This window comes from Argentina silus (genome assembly GCF_951799395.1).
Source record: "Argentina silus genome assembly, chromosome: 11".
Lineage (NCBI taxonomy): Eukaryota > Metazoa > Chordata > Actinopteri > Argentiniformes > Argentinidae > Argentina > Argentina silus.
Genome location: NC_139665.1, coordinates 18197298 through 18217739, shown reverse-complemented (window position 1 = coordinate 18217739; position 20442 = coordinate 18197298). Strand labels below are relative to the sequence as shown.

Sequence of the window (20442 nt, the reverse complement as noted above, 5' to 3'; positions counted from 1 at the left end):
TACAATTGGATTCCAAATAATTTGATATCACTACTTACTGTTCAAATCAAATCTCAGATTTCAGAAGTGAATGATGCAAAGCAACTACAGTAAATTACAACTACAGTAAATGTGTTTGTACTGGATGACCAAAAGAATGATATTAACCTATCTTTATGACAAAATTGTCCATAGGCAAACTAAGCAGGGAGGCAAAAGGGAGAGAACAAACCAAACTCTTCAAATTGTGTAGCCAATGACAGACTTGGGAAGCAGACATGAGCAGGAAATACGTTTCATTCTCAGCAGTCATTGCCTCGATGGATACAATAGCCTATTTGTTAGCACTTGACAACAACAGTAGACCTGGGCACCAACACACTCAGACTGCGGAGAAGAACTCATTCCGCCTCTAATTTGCAGCAATATGGTAAGATTTATCATCAGCCAGATGTTTGGAGTTTTTTCCCTCTCTGATACACAGGTGCAGGTGTCGGGGGATGCAGTTTACAACTGTGACAATGATGGGAACAGCTGGTCCAGGAGTCGTTCTCTATGACCTCCACACATTTGAATTGCAACCTCTGAATAAACCTGTCAGATGTTGTTAGGTGTGGGCTGGCGGGGCAATTTTCCAAATGAGGCCACCTCCTCTCACCCCCTCTCTGCTAAATATGCTATGTTGATGCCAAGTCCCTGGGGAACCTGCTTTGACAGTACGGCAGAAGGAGTCCTTCTTGGCAAAAGTACAAAGGTCTGACCATGTGTCTGTGTGGGATTAAGATTAATATTCATCTCTGGCAGATGTTAATACAGTATTTTAGCATGAGTCCCTTTAGACTGGACAGGTAAGATAAGACGCCCGAAAAATACAACAACATATGTGTGTGTGTGTGTGTGTGTGTGTGTGTGTGTGTGTGTGTGTGTGTGTGTGTGTGTGTGTGTGTGTGTGTGTGTGGTGCGTGTGTGTGTGTGGTACATATTTGTTTCACTGTAGATACTCACATATTCCCCATACGTGTCCTGTACTACGGGTGGTGGTGGTCTGTACCCTGCTGGTGGGGGTGCCCCTCTCGCTCTCTGTGCTGGCACACCCCTCCCTCTGGTGGAAGGCGCCCGGCTCGGTGGCGCCCCCCTTGGTGCTGCACCGCGGGGCACTGCTGCATGTGGAGGGGGAACTCCTCCTCGACTCCTAAAGCACAAGACAGACAGAGGTAGCAGGTGTGAGACAGAGTGGACAAAGAATATCTGTCTCGCCAGTTCAAGAACTAAATTAATACAGCAACCCCACAACCGCATACTATAAACTCCCCTCACACCCTTCCAGTTTTCTGACTTAGAGGTTGTGTGTGTGTGTGTGTGTGTGTGTGTGTGTATGTATTTGTGTGTGTGTGTGTGTGTGTGTGCATGTGTGTGTGTGTGTGTGTGTGTGTGTGTGTGTGTGTGTGTGTGTGTGTGTGTGTGTGTGTGATACTAATGGAGCTATAGCATATCAAGTCTTGTTATGAATATGAAGCATACATATGACTTACTGTACCCGCCAGTGGGACCTCTTCCTTATCGCACTCAAATTAGGCATGGTAAATGCTAATTATAGTGTAATTCAAAACAGATCCAATTATATTCTACCTCAAAGCAATACAAACATCCCTTCTCAATGACCTTGTTTATCTGTACATCTGATGAAAAATATGTTTGCTTTTGTAGACACAAAGAACAAACAACACCATACTTTGCATTTTCTTTTCAAATATACTGTTGACGTGGAAAGCTTAAGCTTAGCATACTTGCAACAAATAATATTACGATGGCAATGACTATTTGTTTATTCTTTTGAGTTCTCAGAGGAGCTAGATCTCAAAGTCAATACAGTAGATCAGTAGCAAGCAGTGCATATTAAAATAATTGAATATCAATACTGTAGTTGTTACCCACATTGTTGTGTTGTTCACAGTGTATGCCAGATAATGTGTTATAAGAGGACCCATACTGTCCTGTACTGTATCCATAAGTGCCCTATAATTCTGTCCTTAATTTGGATCATACTGTGCAGTGGAAATTAATTCTTGTCCGTCTTTTGTCGAGTTGCACAAGCATTTCTAGCTTGAAGTCTATTTATACATGAAAATAAATATATTGCATGTGTCCATCAATAAACATATTCAATACACCCCCCTACAAACACACACACACACACACACACACACACACACACACACACACACACACACATGCACATCTGTCTCTTCGACACACACTCTCTCTCTCTTTCTCTCCCTTTCCCCTTTCTCTCTCTCCCTCCTTCTCTCTCTCTCTCTCTATCTCTCTCTCCGTCTTTCTCCTTCCCTCCGCCCCTCCCCCCTTCTCTCTTTGGCAGCAGGTACCTGAGAGGCCCTGGAGCAGGTGTCCCTCTACCACGGGCGGCTGGCTTGCCCCTCACCGCTGGCACCTTGGCATCCTCTGAGCCACCATTCAGGTACGTGAGCTCCTGCAGCTGGGCCTGTCTGATCTCATCATTGTAATCCTGTAGACAAGAAAGAGACAGGTACACACACACACACACACACACACACACACACACACACACACACACACACACACACACACACACCCACAAACACACACACACACACTTTCAATTACACCATATTAAATTACGTCCTTTATCTCCAGGGTTACAGCCCCGGGAATATCTAATTAATGTACTTTACAGTACTGCCATGACCGCTGTTCCTGAGGCAGCAAAACATTTCTGATCCCCCGTTGATAAATCCAGGGATCCCATTTGGCTTTATCATCGCACACACAGTTGTTTATACCGTTGAATGAAACACCCAATTAATATGGAAATAAGTCTTTAATCATAATGCAATTGAGATGATTGTCATGTGTTTTCCCTGTATCAATACGTATATTTGTGAAGGGAATTACAGGCATAATTAATGTTAGGAAATAAATTATCAGCACTCAAGACCATGGGACGAATCATACATAATAAATGGACGAAGAGTAAATAAACTCCCAGTATGTGAGTCCCAGAGAGATTGGCCTCACGCTGAGTGATTTCTGCCTGTGTTATTTCACTCTGTTATACCCACGGCTTCTCACACAGGGACGTGCACTGAATCAGACAACCTCCAGAGTCTTCACAGCATCTGCTGACTTGTATGAGGCAGAAGGCTGACTTGTATGAGGCAGAAGTGTTAGGATTCTGTAAGTTGGTTACTTCTGTATAGAGCACAATGCTGACATATGTTGTATAACTATTGAAAGGCCAGGGGGTGAGGGAGCTCTATGGAGAGAGAGAGAGAGTACAGTACGTACTGGTATGAGAAACTTCTTGATCTCCTCCAGAGCATGACCCATCCTGGCGTAAGCCTCTGCAGGAGGAGCGAACACTTCAATGAGGACATGGAGGTCTTCATTCAGGTGATTATATTTGGCCTCTCCACTCTTCCGTAGCTCTTCCTCCTGTTCAAAAAGAAACATACTGCCAGATGAGACTTCCCCTTTTAGAAAATGGGTCCATTGATAGTTGCACATCTCCCCAACAAACCTTCCAAGATGATTGTAGCGTTCCACTGGGGATAATTTGGTACTTTTTAAATGCATTGTTGACTTCGTTTGTAACCAGCACAGAAATACAAATGGTGACAGCAGCATTTGTCAGTAATCGGAAAGCTATTCAGAGAAGACATCTATTCCTCCGTAAACTATTATCACTTATTATCACTGCTAGGTGAGACTTCGCCTTTTAGAGAATGGGTCCATTGATAGTTGTACACCTACCCAACAAACTAGAATGTTTAGAATGTTCCAAGATGTGTGTTCCACAGGGGTAAATTTGGCACTACCCAACAAACTAGAATGTTTAGAATGTTCCAAGATGTGTGTCCCACAGGGGTAAAATTTGGCAATTTGTATAGTGTCAGCAGCATTTCTCAGTCATTTGAAAGCTATTCAGAGAAAACATCTATTCCTCTGTAAACTATTATAATTTCTGTGAACAGATGATGCCCCCATCCATCATCAATCACCTTAAAGTTCCTGGAATATTGGCTCTGATGTCACACTCAACTAATCACTTTGGTCTCAACCTACAGCTGTCTTCATTACAAATCTACAGATGAAACCAGCTGAAAACAACACATGATTGTGAACCCTCTGATGCACTTTATCAAAGTGTCTCCTCACGCTGTCTTCACAGTTCATTTCAACCAGACAGGGGAGTGTCAGCAAGACAAATTCAGCAAGTGTGCATGACTAGATTATTGCACTATACACAATACTATACAACACACTATTAATTGAACTTCTAATGCAACAAAACACTAACGGATACTGGAATTACGTTTAAAGAGATAAATATAGATTAAGGTCAACAATAATCCATTCAATGTCACTGTAACTACATGAATTGACTAAAGGAAAGGGCAGTTAATACATGGCACCATTTGAAACATACATTGGTTGAAAATGGTGTCAATTTTAATGGGCCATCTAACCCAGACAGAAACAGGCCAGTCCATGTTATAGATGGGAGGAAATAGAACAGCCAAACCCTATGTCAACCACTACAGAACAGCCAACAACAGGAGGTTTAGCGCCCCAGTTTCCTCTTTTCAACAAAACCCCCCAGTCCTCTCCAGGGCATTCCAATGGCAGCATGCAACTGAGCACTTTCCTTCTCTACTACCGTGCAAGGCAGTGTCTCTGATGTCACCTAATTATAAATAACCTTCTTTTAAGATTGCTCGTGGTATGTTAATGATATGTTAATTTCCCCCATAAATCTAAGCTTTACGAGGAGAGGGCTCCTCTGTGTATAACACCACTGCTGATGGAGCTGCTGGGCACACGTGGGGTGTTGTGTGTGTGTGTGTGTGTGTGTGTGTGTGTGTGTGTGTGTGTGTGTGTGTGTGTGTGTGTGTGTGTGTGTGTGTGTGTGTGTGTGTGTGTGTGCGCGCACTCTCACAAGGAGGTACATAGCCCCTCTTACAGCACTGATAAGAGGCATCAATGATACACTGTTGTCCTATAGGGGCTAAGCAGCCCATGGCAGGGGATTAAAACTGTCTGTTCTTCATATCTATTGGCTGAATCTTCCTCCTGTTTACATTTATCAAAGCAAATCAGTTTATCAAAAGCCATTCACTTCCTGGAAACAGAGAAGCACAAAGGCAAAAGAGGAAATCCACAGGAAAACAAAATGTTCAGCTCAGAGCATACATGCACATGTACACAAAAGGGCTTTTAGTTGTTGCAAGTCTCATCCTATTAGTTAATCTGAATAATAGTATAAAAACAAGCACCACTGCAGCTAAGTATTACAGTGAGGTATTCTGGACATAAATAAAGCCACAGAAGACAAGGAAACCTGAGTCAAAACTATACATCATTTAATCATCCAATATAAGACACATTTTTAAGCTCCTTGTAATCCAGTATTTGTTGTTTTCATCCCGTTTTAAAACGATCACTGTGTCAGGATATCTGGCTTTGAATGTCCTGATGTTCCAAATTGCCAACTTGAGTCAATTCCTACCACTCCTATAATACCCTTCTCCCTCCCATTCAAGGTCATTGGCATAATAGAGCAAGGTCAGAGTGCAAAAACTCTTGCCTGTATTTTAATGCAGTATGAGAGATTTTTAGGAAGTGAACACAGGCCTGTCGTTTCAATAGCTAGGATGCAGCTGCACGTGAAATGATGACAGTTTGAGATGGAATGCATCATGAATTGACCAGGAATACACATGGAAATTGATTTCGGGTAAACATCCTCTTTAATTCAGACCACTGAGAGGAAAATGTACAGTGGAAAACAATCAAATACTAAATAGCATGTATTTGAGACAATACATAACATTTACAGGTATTTCAACCTGATTATGTTGTTTTCTCTAACTCAATATTATGCCTTTCACATGTATATATACATGCCCATTATCTCTCTTGCATCAAATGAATTCCAGCAACCAATACATTAATTGAAGACAATGTAGGTATTTCTGGCCGACAGTTCGGTGATTTAAATCAATGCATGAGTCATAGAAACCGAGACAAAGAACATTACATTGTTTTGTCTGTCACAGGGACTAAGGGGGAGTAGAACTCCCAGAGAAGGAAATGGATGAGTTAATTATGGCCCAAAGTGTGGAGCTGAGCACTCTGAATGCCTTTAGATCATCCTGCTGTGACAGCACCAGGACGTCGAGGGTGTCATCACCACAACACTCTGAGAAACAGAGGGAAGGGGAGCCTGATTCAGTCTGATGTGGTTGATGTGGCTCCTCCACTGTCCTTGTTAACAGGTGATGATGGTCCTGAGCAGCACACACAACATCTGCTCTCACACACACACAATTCCTGCACTGAGCCTTTATGTCAAAGATATGACACCCCTAAATAAACGCTGTATGACAAAATGCATTGGTTCTTTACAAAAGGCTAGAATCATTTTTTTTACAATCCAACTGCCATCGTCCTCCAATAATACCTGAACATCTTAACATCCACTTTGCTTCTTTACTCATGCACCTGGGTTGGACTGTGAGGCAGGGCTGTACAGTACAATTTCCATTACGCTGAGCCTTTATCCTCCCAGAATGCCTTAAGAACCCAAACATGTATCACTGCATTAGTCTTGGTGGTAGTAACATGTAAATAACTGTGGTTCTGCTCTTTCTAAAGATGCCTCCAGGCATATGAGGACCTTTATCTTCTACAGTATTTCAGGTCCTCTCACAATAAACCCATCTCTCTCTTTTCCACAGCAGAGCAGCTTCCTGACCTCTGCACGGTATTTCAGGCATTGAGAGATACAATGAGAAAGGGTAGAGCTCCACATGCTGTAATTTATTCATGTTAGAAAACTTGGAGCAAAAGACCAAGGAACAGCTTTTCAGGGAGCATCATTTTTCAAAACAATTTAAAGTATAACTACTGCAGCATGCCTCTTTCTGAGAGACACGTCACTCATAGATCCTCCAGTGAGTTTGTGGAGGCCTGGGAGTCTGCTTACTGTAGGTCAAGACATCTCTATGACAGGCCTTTTCACCAGGTGTTCAAGAGTTGTCTGCCATCAAAGGGTATTGATCACAGCGATCAAACGGAATGTGCTGTATGATACCGAGAATCATTGACGCCACAAATCATCCATGACAAACTGATGAAGAAGGAGACGATCGCAGACAAGCCCAGCCATAATACACCTCCTTCTGTTATTGATAACTTTCCACTCAGGGTTTCTGCCTCAATTTACCTCACAGCATTACAGAGATAGAGACAGAGAGATAGAGATAAAAATGAAAAGAAAGGAAGACATGGGGAGACAGTGAGAGAGATAGAGAGAGAATGAAAAAGATAGAGAGATAAGGAGTGCGATAGAAACACAGAGGGAGAGCAAGAGAAGGGGCTTGGGTGTTACCTTTTCTTTGTCTCTCATGGATCCTTTTCCAAGAATTGACATCTTTGTGAGAGTGTCCTCCTGTAGTCTCTTTAACGAGTTCCCACGTGGCCCAAGGAGTTTGCCGACAAAGTTGAACTAGAAAGAGAACAAGCAAGGCACAATAAGTACCTGTGCTTTGGAGATAAATACGATAGACAGTTTTATATGTCAAACAAATTTGGCTCAAACAGAGTACTTTGATTAAAACTAAACAAGAATTGTTAGCATTTTTCTTTGCATGTGAAGAATAAACGATGAAACAAATTCAGACCATCGTTTAGTATGAGAACAATCTTCCAAAAACAGTCTCAAACATTGTCTCCCAAACAGTGTTATCTCTACTAAGCTTTCTGTTTGTCACCACTAACACACAAAATATATAAAATGTATAACCGCATAATAATATTATTATTATTCAGGGCTGGTAGATCGATTGAAACCCTTGCTGCTGAAATGTTGGTTAAATAAATAATTAGCATCAGAGCAAAAGCGTGAGGCTCGCTTTTTTTCTTTTAAGTTTCACCCGCCAGCCTGCACCTCACCAAACTATGGTTTGTGTTTATGTTTTTTTTACGACTTAAGGAAAGAAGCATGTTTTGTATAACCAAGACTTGCAACCCGAACGTCATGGGATCAAGTCGACTTTGGGGCAATTTTGACAAAAGTGTTTTTAGTGTTTTTGTTGCTAATTCATATTGGTAATGCTAATGTTTGCTAATACATTCCCCTGACAACTTACCCTAACTCTACCCACTAGAAATGAATGCCTAACCCTAACCCTTATCACGTGAAGTTAATGCTTTAACACTACCCCTAACCCTAACCTTAACCACTCAAAATGAATGCCTAATACTGCCTTGTCGCCACATAAGTCATTGCTAGCACAGTGCTTTATAGACATTTAAAGATTTCAAATGATCATGTTGGAAATGAAGATGCTTGTGCTTTGTTCAACACCTCAATACAGTACCTTTGTGTATTTTAGGGACACCATTGTGAAAATAATGCTACAATTAGCATATTTGGTATTTTCATTTGGCTAGTGACTGACTGTAGAGTAACCCTTATCAGGGTCATGCAAGATCAAAACTGGGAGTGGGACAGCAAGACAACAGTTGGAGATGGTAACAGAGAGAGAAAGAGGCTGCTCTTGCTCGCGCACAGGCTCTCTCCCTTTAACAGTGAGTTATAAAGCTGTCTCCCACAACTCTCTGGGTCATTAATTAACGAAGAAGAAAAAAAAACGATTCCGTTTTTTGTTCTACACCTCACCTATGTCTCCTGCCTTTTGTTCCCTTGCAGGGTGCTTATTAGTAGCCTCCTGCCAATTCCTGTGCTAGAGGGATCAGTCAGTAACAGAGGACCAAGCTTAAGAATGATTCCCTCAAATGCTGCAACCAGGTAACCGTGGTTGCCATGGCCAGTGCACTCAGGTGAACTTGGGACACATGTTGTAGCCTCTGTTCTCAATTGTGTTGCCTGCTACCCACGCCTAACTTAATAATAACAGAAATAACAGATGCAGACTTAGTAAGTGCTCAGTAAATTTGGCCCCAAGGACCTTATTAAAAACAGCATCAGGGTTTTAGACAAAACATCACTCGTCTTATGCTGTGAGACCATGCCTTTCATTAATAACATCAACAAAACAGCCTTATCTGTCTAAACAAAATAATAATAATAATAAAAAAACTCCACAGTTATCAATTCAAACACACTCTGTCTCACTGTACCCCAGAGACAGCCCAACATTGGTGCTGATTGAATAGGTCCTTTAGTGCATATGTGTTAAATCCTAGTTATTTACAGAGAGATCATTGATATTTGCCTTAGATCAGATCTGTTTAATGCCTCTAAATGGCAGAGATAAAGCTTAATCTGGACATTAAACACAGCCATGTCGATATGTTTGCTAATGCAAAGCTTCTAAACCACATCTCACAGTACAGCCATTTACCTAATATTCATGTTTATCGATAATTACACAACATAATGATTGCATATGTGCTATGGCTGTATAGATGTCCTTGAGTGTGAATAATTGCATTTTTGAATGAATTTTGTTTGGATGTTCTGGGACTTTCTTTGTTTGTACGCTGGTATGGTTTCTAACGTCCTATCTGACTGCCCAAGTTTGATCGATGTCTGTGACCGTTTACAGCGCTTATGGCTTTTGCTATTCATAAGATGTTTTCCCTAACAAAACCAATAATCTAAACCGCTCCAGTGCTGGTATGTTTGTCTCTTAATCATAGGCTGTCTCATGACACTTTGCCTAGATGTCAGTTATGTAGTTATGCACCACAATATTAAAAAACAAACGCCTCACACAGCCATAGTTTAGGGTTGACAGATGAGCATGAGGGAGAGTGGTCATCATAACAACCACGATAACTAAAACCATAGCATTTTCCAATGACACCATCTTGAAGTTGTCACATGAGAAGGAGAGGAATGGGGTTCGTGGATGATTAAAAAGTCAGCCGACATAAGTAGCGAAAGGATCTATGATTGATCACACTTAACCGTGGAGGATGGGGATGCACATCTAACATCTTTTCATCATTTCCTGAATGCATTACTGTGGACCTGGCAAGAGGTGTGTTCAGAGAAAGCCAGCACGCCACTATTCCGCTGAGGACAGCAGGACGGAGTCGACAGTAGAGGGATAAATCATTATCACAGCCACAGAGGAAAGACGTAGTCCAAACTGGAAATGAACCAGTGGGACTCTTTACACCTCTGAGCAGGCTGGTGGTGACTTTTGCCAAAAGATGCTTTCTGAGAGGGCATGTGGAAAAATGTATCGAAGTAAAGAAACTAAAAATAAATCATACTGCACCCCTGCTTAGCTGGCCAGATATTTTTTTGTTGTTGACTGATTTAGTGGAAAAATACTGATTTAGGCCATCTTTGTTACACAGTGGATGAGCAAACAAAATAAAAACAAATAGAGTGAACTTACTTATACGGTATCACACTAAATGGTGCCCAGGGAATGAGATTGCGTGATCAAAATCGATCAGTGAAGAGCACTATTTTGGTTCACAAAAGTGCTTTCTAAAATCTGGTGTCAATGTCAACCACTGGCCTTTACCTACCATTTTTAAGTTTTGGTTGTTTACAAGGACATGCACATATTTGCCACTTTTAAAACACGTAGTTTCACTGTGGCCACATAGGGCAGCAAAGCAGAAACTACATGTTGCACTTTTAAAGTGCTCTTGTTGCTGATACCACCAACAAGCCAACAAGCCTGATTTCCCATACCTTACACAAGAGCATCCTCATTCTGAGGCAGATCAGTCCCAAAGTAAACAACGTGTTATGACTTTAACCAATGTACTGTAACTACTGTACCTTCTGATCAATGAAATGTCTTCATGCTATTAACATTCCGCAGTTTTGTATTTTACAAAACTGCAGGACTCCATAATCTCTTCACCATAAAAACAAGACATAAGGGTTCTTAAATAAATGTTAATCTCAAGTGCCTGTTACCCTGTTTCCCAGCTGCTGACAAACTGTTTGTAAAATAAGGACATGCATAAGCCATTATCCATGGCCGCAGGAGTCACTGACAATTAACTGTGCTATATAAAGTAAGCATAGTGTTAGGTTCAGTCAGGGGTGTTAGGTTCAGTCAGGGCACTCTAAGTCAATGTCGCAGCTGTCCGTCAGTTGACAGGACAGCTTGTTCACACCTACTGGATGCAAAAATATTAATCACATGTTCAAGGGACAAAGGCTTAAAAGTAGCCAAGTTTACGGTTCCTCCATAGCATCCAACATTTGTGACTTGGTTGCACTGGTTATGAGAGTAAGTTTTGTGTGGTCGTCCCACCCAACACCCCCAGCCTCCACCCGCTTGGTCGTTCTGTACTGTATGTAGCCTACTTAAGGGGTGAGTGATAAGTCATGGGCTCCCTGCCATATTGTCTACTTGTACAGTATGTTGTGGTTGTTTTACTCCAGGCAGGGAGCTATACAGAGCGGAGCCATCCAATTATGCCAACCTTAAATGTATTATAATTTTCACGCAATATATGGTTAAACTGACTTGAGTGTTTTACAAGACATGTGGCCCAGTTTTAGGTACTGAATTCTATGTCTGAAGTATAATTTAATTTGTCCTAGAAAAGCACACATATGGAAACTGCACCATGTTGTCCTTGCCTGCTTCGAATTAATATTAAAAGCTAAGATAAAAGAAGATAGATTTTGGACCCTTTGAACATGAGCCTAAATGGCCGTTTGGAAAATGGCTCTGCCACTTCAATGCGGAAAGCCAAAAGGTGATGTTTGTGGTTCAGGAGAAAACCCATTCGAGTCACAGCGATCACTCTCGCCATTGCTACCTGTCAGATAGAACAAATTGAATTTGTCTTCCTTCGGTGGCTTGTTGAAGCTCTAAACAGCGTATTAGCGGCTCCACTTATCAAACCTGTCAAAGCAAATCTGTTTAGCTACAATCCTATGAGACAAAGATACTGTAGGCTTTGTGATGACATTACGTGTCATGTATGTGTCATTATTTTACACAGTGGAAAAATTTTGCTCTCACATTCAGTATATTGAGTTCAGAGCATCAGAGAATGTTAATCATGTAGGTATACCCCCAAATCAAGGCACTTTTTTGCTCATGCTACCATGATCTACAGTATCTTGCATGGCCAGTCAGTAACATCACCAATGGAGCCAGGCTACTAAGGCCATGACCATTGATAAGGAACGCAATACATCCAGATACAACGACAGCCAATCTAAAAAAAAAAGTTTTCTTTAACAGTTCAATAACATTACATATCAAATTAATATTGTGATTAAGCCAAAAATTAAATACATTAAATGTTACCATTTCAAATATTCTGAGAGCACAAAGAAAGGTTTTCGGTGTCGCTTCTGCAGCTTCCTGCCCTCATAAGACGACCCATCTATTGACAGTCCCTCCCCGGAGGACTGAGGTGAAAACTTGAGCGATGTCACCATTTGAGAGAGGGGCTCTCACTCTTACACCAACCTCTCTGCCATGCTCCCTGTGGGGTATCCCTGTCATGCACCAAGCATGTGGCTCCATTAAACGCTGCTGGTTCTGAGGGGCTCTGTCTCAGTGGGGCTGAAGTACTCTCATCACATGGCAACAACATTATCACTCAAACAGCATGAGGCTTTTTATCCTCACATGGAGGTCATTGTGAACCTGCATCTGTCTGTGTGCTGTGTGCATGTCAGGCCCATTTGTTGTTGTAGTGAGTAGTTGTGTCACTGGTGAGCTTAGTGTCTCTCTGTCTAGAACCATGCTTTTGCAGTTGTTTCAGAATTTGATTTGAATATGTAATTTGTCTTTAAAACCCTTCTTTATGCATGGAAAAAATACTATTTCTGTTTTTGTTTTTTTTAATACAGATGACAAACATTGGCGAAAAGCAAGAAGTTAGAGCCTGAAGACCAAACGCAAATTAAATCTACACAGAAAATAACATGTTAAAACAAAATTGTATCAGTGTACAGACATTTTCCTTTAATCATAAGCATATTCAGAATGATTATTACTTGAATACACACATGGACATGTGTGCGTCATTGACCAACAACAATATTCCCAGGCAGACCAGTGGGGATGGGGGTTGGAGTCTAAAATGAGGAACATTGTTTGGTATAACATGAAAAGAAATGTGGATGTTTGTAGAACAAAATGTCTTCTGAAAGTGGCCTAGTTCTGTCAGCTCCCAGTGTGCTCATATTTTTCTTAACTTTTACTAAGTTATGAATGTTACCTTTCATTATGAAAGAATAGGCACACTAACACTGCCAAATGCCATCTGTCTGGAATTCAAAATGTAAATGAAAGAGAAAAAACATCACAGGCTAATTTAATTCAAACCATTGTCTAACTATTGTCAAACTATGATCTGAAAAAGCCCTGCCCCATATCTCCACTTACTTTGGGAAATTGTTTGACAGGTATTAACACTTTCTGTCCCAGTTTCATGTTCTTGTTGATGACAACGTCAATGAATTTTTCGTCTTCTTTATCTTCATCTTTTTGATTTTTTTCGATTTCTAAATAGGAAGAAAAAAAAAGGACAAACAGTCAATGGCGAGAAACAGTCAGATAAAAACACTCCAAAAGTAATCGAAGGATCAAAGGTGTTTGTCCCTCTATCACAATCATTTGATGAACTGAAATAATAGCCTTTATGTTCGTCGGTTGTCGCTCATTCCAACACCGTTTTTTGTCTGCTCAGTCAACTGTGAAATAGGCTCTTTTGGCAATGCTGTAATTTAATTGGATATGGTTATAATCATATCATGGCCATTCATCTTACCCATCGGAAGAGACTTTCTGGTTGTGATATTTTGCAATTTGATAGAAGATCCCAATTTACTTTTTTCCAGACACTTGAATAGCGTTCATACGCGTTTTGAAAAAAGAAAATGCTAATGAGGACACTTGTGTGTTCAGAGCTGTATATCTCGAGGGTACAGAAAATGTTGGCCGTCATGGTTATTCCCGTTAAAAAGGTAGTCTTTGATGTATTTGCAGATTTAACCTTGAAGGTTTAATAAGATGGATAACATCTGTGTTTCAGTGCCAATAAAATGATGGTAATTGAAGGGGGGAGGGGGAGGGGGTGTAAGAGGACACAACGCAAGCCTTCAGGCTTGTACTGGTCAAGAGCAAAGACGGAGAAAACGTCAGTCTGACGTGCACTCATTCTTTACACTTATCTACTGAATGCATGTTTGAAAAAACTATGCTAAAAATGTCTAAAAAAATGAATGGATGACTGCCGGCCGCCAACATTACAGGTAGTGCACACAATATAAATATTGGAAAGGCTCAACATTAAGCCTGTGAGACATGAGATCCTAAATAACAAATGCAGGGCATACAGTAACAAATGCAGGGTATACAGCTATATTCCGCCAGAGTTGCAACCCAAGCTGTCTATAGATTTGACTTTCTCAATGAAGCATATCATTATCATTATTGCATCTTGAATTCTTAGTTCTTCAAGTAGACTTTCAATAGACTCAGACTCACAGTAGTGGACAGTGTTGGCAAAGCAATCTTTAAAAAAAAAAAAAGAAAAAAAGGTAATTGTCCAAGCTCCTCAAAGCTATACAGCATTCCAGGTATTGCAAATTCCAGGAATGTCATGAAAAGCTTTCAGATTTGTCTTTACTCGGATAACAGATGTATTCGTAAGCCGGGGATATCTTTAAAGCTTCATCTTATCCCAAGAGGGCTAGAAAAGCCCGGATTAATATTAATGCATGGCCTAATAACATGCCAAGAGAGAGTCTTCTTCCCTCAATTCCTTGGTCGTCCTCAAAGCACTATTCAGTATCGTATGGTTCATTGAATGCCTCAGTGTTAGTCCCAATAGCTCCATGCCAGGGAAAACACGCCGGTTGTTGTTGGAATCTTTTAGAGATCTCAGTAAACCTTTCCATGTATTTTGATCATTTGTCCTTGCACACCTACTGCAGTGGTCCTCTATCCGAACAAACAATGATGTTATACAGCATATGTTTCAATATTCACAAGGGCAATATTCACAATATTATATTTACACCAGTAAAAACATTGTGTAATAAAACAAACCACCCAAATCTAATGACTATGTAACAACATGATAACACAACGTTGTTACAACAGTAATCATAATGTTACTACACAGGTATAGGGGCAATTCAATGTAAAGTGTTACCCAACATTTAGACAAAAACCTACAAAGATCAGAGAGTGAGTAAGAACAGTGGCCTCCTCTGAAGCAGAGTTGACTCAAGTGGAGGATGGATTTCTGCAGGCCCTTGTGGAGCTCCTGAGCTGATGAAATATCTTGTTTGAGGTTGGGGATATTTTCTACAGCTCTGTCTTTCCCACAACGCTGTCCCACATTAAAATTGTATTTACAGCCTTTAAATGCATGTGTTTGAGTGACGGCAACATTCAGCAGGGGGCCATCCCAGCTGTCTGCTTCTCTATTAGAAATGGAATCACTTAAGAGCAGCCCAGTGATTTAGGCCCCTCCATTAAAAATTCATAAGCTGGGTAGATTTGCGGGATTATGCATGACTTCCACTTGCACATAAGCCGAGTGTTGAAGTTGCGTTAGAGGGATGAGGCAATCAGGTCATTAAAGGCCAGATCTGGAGTTGCTGAAACTCCAGTGGCTGCTCCACTGTTTGTGTTGTGGAGGAAAACAAGCAGGTTTGAATGGTCTTTTGGACAAGATGTGTCTAACTGCGCAAAATCCCACCCACTCAAAGAACGTTGGAGAACTGAAACAACAGAGGCTTTCAAATCACACCCCCAAAGCATATTTTCCCTTTGGTAGCTACGTTACTGTTTGTGCAGCATTTTCCCCCTCAAACTTTAAATACCACTCGGCTGTCTGTGCTGTGTGTGTTTTATTTTCACTCGCCTCCGAGAGACTTCTCCAGCAGAAATAAATATGATTTCCTTTCAGTTACAATATTTGCCTTCTAAGTAAGATAGCCACGACAAATATAAGCAAAATTATGGTGACTGTTGGCAACTATACATGTTTTCTCATGGCTTAGTGCCCTTCCTTCCCATAACATCAGGATCATATCGGCGGCCAAAGACTAGCTACAGTAGCAACCTCTCATTGGTACTGTAGCTAGATTTGCAACTTGATTAACAATGTCTCTCTTCACACACACAGACACACACACACACACACACGCACACACGCGCACACACACACACACACACACACACACACACACACACACACACACACACACACACACACACACACACACACACCCACAAAGACTGAACAAATCTCTCCTACACGCACACCAGCCTACAGTAATAGCTAGCTAGCTTACTGCTCTATTGGCCAGTGCTGTCGCTAGTAACAATCTAATAACATGTTTTAATAAATGAAGCCAACTACAGACTACACACCTCCACCTTTCCAGGGGGAATTCATCTAGCCAGCAAATGATGAGTGCAGTGCTCTGTACAGGCAGCAGCTAGTGATGGACAATGCAATGGCAACATCCCTCATGATGACGAATTTCCATCTGCCAATAACGTCCAGGTTCTAGCCAGGTTTGTGTGATTGTGTGCAAGGTCAAAGACACACCTTGCCCAAAAGGCCAGCCCTCATGTTTTCGTCCAACCCTTTTTTTTTTTCTTCCTGGGGTGGGGCGGCCACTGGAGTTTCAGCAACTCCGGATCCGGCCTTTAAGTCCTCCAATCTCATGTTGATCTTTCATACGGCTGGACAAGATTGACTGATGATTGATAATGTAGCAAGTACAAAACAGGCCTTTCTAAACACATAGTTAAAGGAGAATAAGTAATATTTTATAACCCCATATCTAGATTAAATTAGCTAGAACAGCCTAGTGCTTTAGTGTTAACTATGCATAAAAGTCACTTTTTATATATATATATGTTTTTCCAAATGTGTGCCAAGAAAACATTCCCCACACCATTATACCACTTCCACCATGAGAAGGTGTACAGGTGTTCCTAATAAAGTGTTCAGTGAGTGTATATTCCCTTCAAATAACCCCCTGCTTGTGAGTGTCTATAGATTTTCATGACAACTGTAAGACTCTGATGAAAAAACGTTATAGTGGGTTTCAATTGCTACCTTGAGGCGACGTTAACACAGGGGAGGGAACAAACCTTTCTCTCAACATTTCAGAAGACATACTCTAAGGGCCAAGGTGTAAAAATAAATCTGATATAAAATTCAAGAGTGTTGTTCCATCCACTTCTGAAAGTTTCCTCATAATAAATGTCATATGCTGTATTTTACTTTTTTCAGTGGAGACAATGAGTCACTCATTTTCAACAACAGTATGCTTTGGCTTTTAAGTGCAATTACAGGCCAAATTATTGAAGCGCTAGAACAGGAAAATCATATAATTATTCTCTTATTTTCGCCAAAGCCCTAATGAATTGTAAAACTATCAAAACACACACAACAGTATCAGCACAACATGAGGCCAGGCACTCCTCTGTCAGTCTATTAAATTAATGTAATGAAAATTGCATTTATATATATATATAGAGAGAGAGAGAGAGAGAATATATTATTTATATATATATATATAGTACCAGTCAAAAGTTTGGACACACCTTCTCATTCAATGGTTTTTCTTTATTTTTATTATTTTCTACATTGTAGATTAATATTGAAGACATCAAAACTATGAAGGAATACATATGGAATTATATAGTAAACAAAAAAGTGTTAAACAAACCAGAATATGCTTTATGTTTTAGATTCTTCAAAGTTGCCATCTTTTGCTTTGATGACAGCTTTGCACACTCTCGGCAAGGTGTGTCCAAACTTTTGACTGGTACTGTATATATATATATATATATATATATATATATATATATATATATAAAAATATCTATATATAAATATAAAGAAAAGATATTTAAATTTCAAATGCTATTACTTTTCTTTCTCCCATTCATATGACCATACCTTAATAAATGCAACCTTTTGACAAACTGCAACAGTACAGTATGTCTTTGTTCAATATAAAGATACTATCAAGACATATTGTAGTGGGCTAGACTGTGACACGATGGATGTCAGGCAGAGTTTGGCCCAGGCATGTTTCATGTGCGCTGCCAGTGTGACCGACCCCACATTTAGTGTGAATCATGGTGTCAGCCTGTGACCCTCGAAAGAGAAACGCTAACGCTCACAGCCCTTCGCACCCAGCCGTCCTGAAATCTCAATTTCACTCTGGCTCCTCCATCGCCTTGACAAGGTCAGACTGGCGGCAGGAATTCGTCTCGCCCCCTAATCTGGAGATTACATTCTCCGCGCCCGGGCCCGGGCTCTCCCTCTCTCTCCCTCTCTCTCCCTCCCTCTCCTTCCTCTCCCTGCAGCCCTGCCAGCCCTGCTCTCTGCAGCGGGGTAACGAGCCAAGGTCCGCTTACAGCGAGGAGATAATGTCCAGGATTAAGACTGAGAGCCCCTCGAGTGGGGCCTCTTTCATTTCAGCATCCGGCCCATATGCATCATGGATACACCCAGCTAGCAATGGCCTCAGTTCCCTGCTCACCTGGGTCTTCCACTGACTTCCACCCCCTATTAATTTATGTTGACCCACCCTCCCTCAGTTACTCTGGCATAGGACATATGTATAAAGTCATCCATAGTAAACACACCCTAACCCCACAGTGAAAAGACTACTGATTATTTTCCATTATTATTATATTATATATTATATTATGTGAACTTTGTGCAAGTGTAATGGTTTGATGAAGTGTTCAAAATTTCTGAATCTCATTGATTTGGCATCAATAACAAATTAAGACACTCCCTGTCATAGCAACAAGGAGAACATTACGTTTGTTTGTTTTTATCCTACTGGAGTCTTTTGAACTGTACAGTATTTGCATTTTTCATGTTTCCATAGAACAGTCTGGGGAGACAGAGATGTTGAAGTTCTGAACTGAGTCAAAGACATGAAAGGAACCGCATGGGTTTGTGGGTTATCATATCTCATCCATAACCAAACTGAATGTTGAGATCCCCTATCTCTTTCTCCTCAGATGTCAACTATAAATTATAACAATACAGTATACTCCAGGTACAAATGCTTTATTGCAACTTAACTACATAATCACAACTCCTCACAAGTCCTCTACATTTTCAGCTAATATTACCCTCAATAAAGCATTTGCATTATGTCAATTTCCTAGGGTATACTGTATTTTAAGGTTGCCTAGAAACTGTGAAAATCTTGCTATTTCCATTCTGAATCCCCCTGGAGGCAAAGGTGCCAGTTTTTTAAAGAAATCAAATAACAATTGAATTGTGTCTGGATTAATTTTAACTTATTCCTGTTATGGAAATTGCCCCTTCGCAAAGCCTCGTCTGATTAAGCAACATTCTTTAAAAGGACACTCTGTCTCTCTCTCTCTCTCTCTCTCTCTCTCTGTCTCTCTCTCTCTGTCTCTCTGTCTCTCTCTCTCTGTCTCTCTCTCTCTCTCTCTCTCTCTCTCTCTCTCTCTCTCTCTCTCTCTCTCTCTCTCTCTGCCTGCCAGGCTAACCATCATCCTAATTGCTGTACACATGGAATTACATGTGGCCCAACCAGTGTGTGAGCCATTTTCTGTCACAAACATTCTCATTTTGAAGTTCAAGAAGCACCTCCTGTGACTTATAGTGATGCAGACTGAGAAGAATACCATGTGAGTCAGTATTCACTCAAAGCAATCAGACCAAAAAAATGAAGACCAAAAGAAAACAAAGAGGCTCAAGCTGGGAAGTAATTTCCCTAGATATTCGTCTTAAAGAACGCTTTGGTTGCATATTCAACAAACCATTATGCAATAAATGTTGTTTACAAAAATACCTGACCTTTCTTAATTGAATTCCAGACAGGAAATGTGTAATTTATGTGTAATCTCCAACAGTAAGTGTAATATCAAGGGAGCCAGTCCAGACAGTAACTAAGTACAACAATGCTGTTTTAAACACATCAGTACCGTATCACCATAACATTCAACCCTTAGTTCTTCTGACACCGCAGTGAGACTGAGCTCAAGTCTGTTTCTCAAATATCTTATATAGGTTAATAGGATTCTATATGCATAATTCAAAATATTATCTTCATAAAATATTCTGTTTTTCTCACAAAACAATAGATTAGCAAAAAAGAAGCTGCTCTGAAGCCTCATGAAACCAGTGGGATAAAGCACACCCTTGTATTGAAATCGCTGCATACATTTAAGGTTCAGTCTGGAACCTCAGAGGTACACTCACCGAACACATTATTAGGAACATTATACTAATACTGGGTTAGGGCCGCCCTTTGCTCTCAAAAGAGCCTAAATTCTTCGTGACATTGATTCTACAAGATGTTGGAAACATTCCTTTGAGATTCTGGTCCATGATGACATGATTGCATCACGCAATTCCTGCACTGAAGGCCACTGAAGAACACTGAACTCATTGTCATGTTCATGAAACCAGTTTGAGACGACT

The 20442-nt window shown here is 40.7% G+C and overlaps 1 protein-coding gene across 1 annotated transcript in view; it reads right to left on the bottom strand.

Moving 5' to 3' along the window:
• khdrbs3 (KH domain containing, RNA binding, signal transduction associated 3) overlaps positions 1–20442 on the bottom strand; it is a gene marked incomplete at both ends in the record, with an annotated part of 59709 nt that overhangs the window by 17591 nt on the left and 21676 nt on the right. The window contains 5 exons of the mRNA XM_083680093.1: positions 985–1171; positions 2364–2503; positions 3304–3450; positions 7409–7525; positions 13374–13492. Of these exons, the coding sequence (XP_083536219.1) occupies positions 985–1171; positions 2364–2503; positions 3304–3450; positions 7409–7525; positions 13374–13492 (710 nt within the window). The remainder of the gene's footprint in view (positions 1–984; positions 1172–2363; positions 2504–3303; positions 3451–7408; positions 7526–13373; positions 13493–20442) is intronic.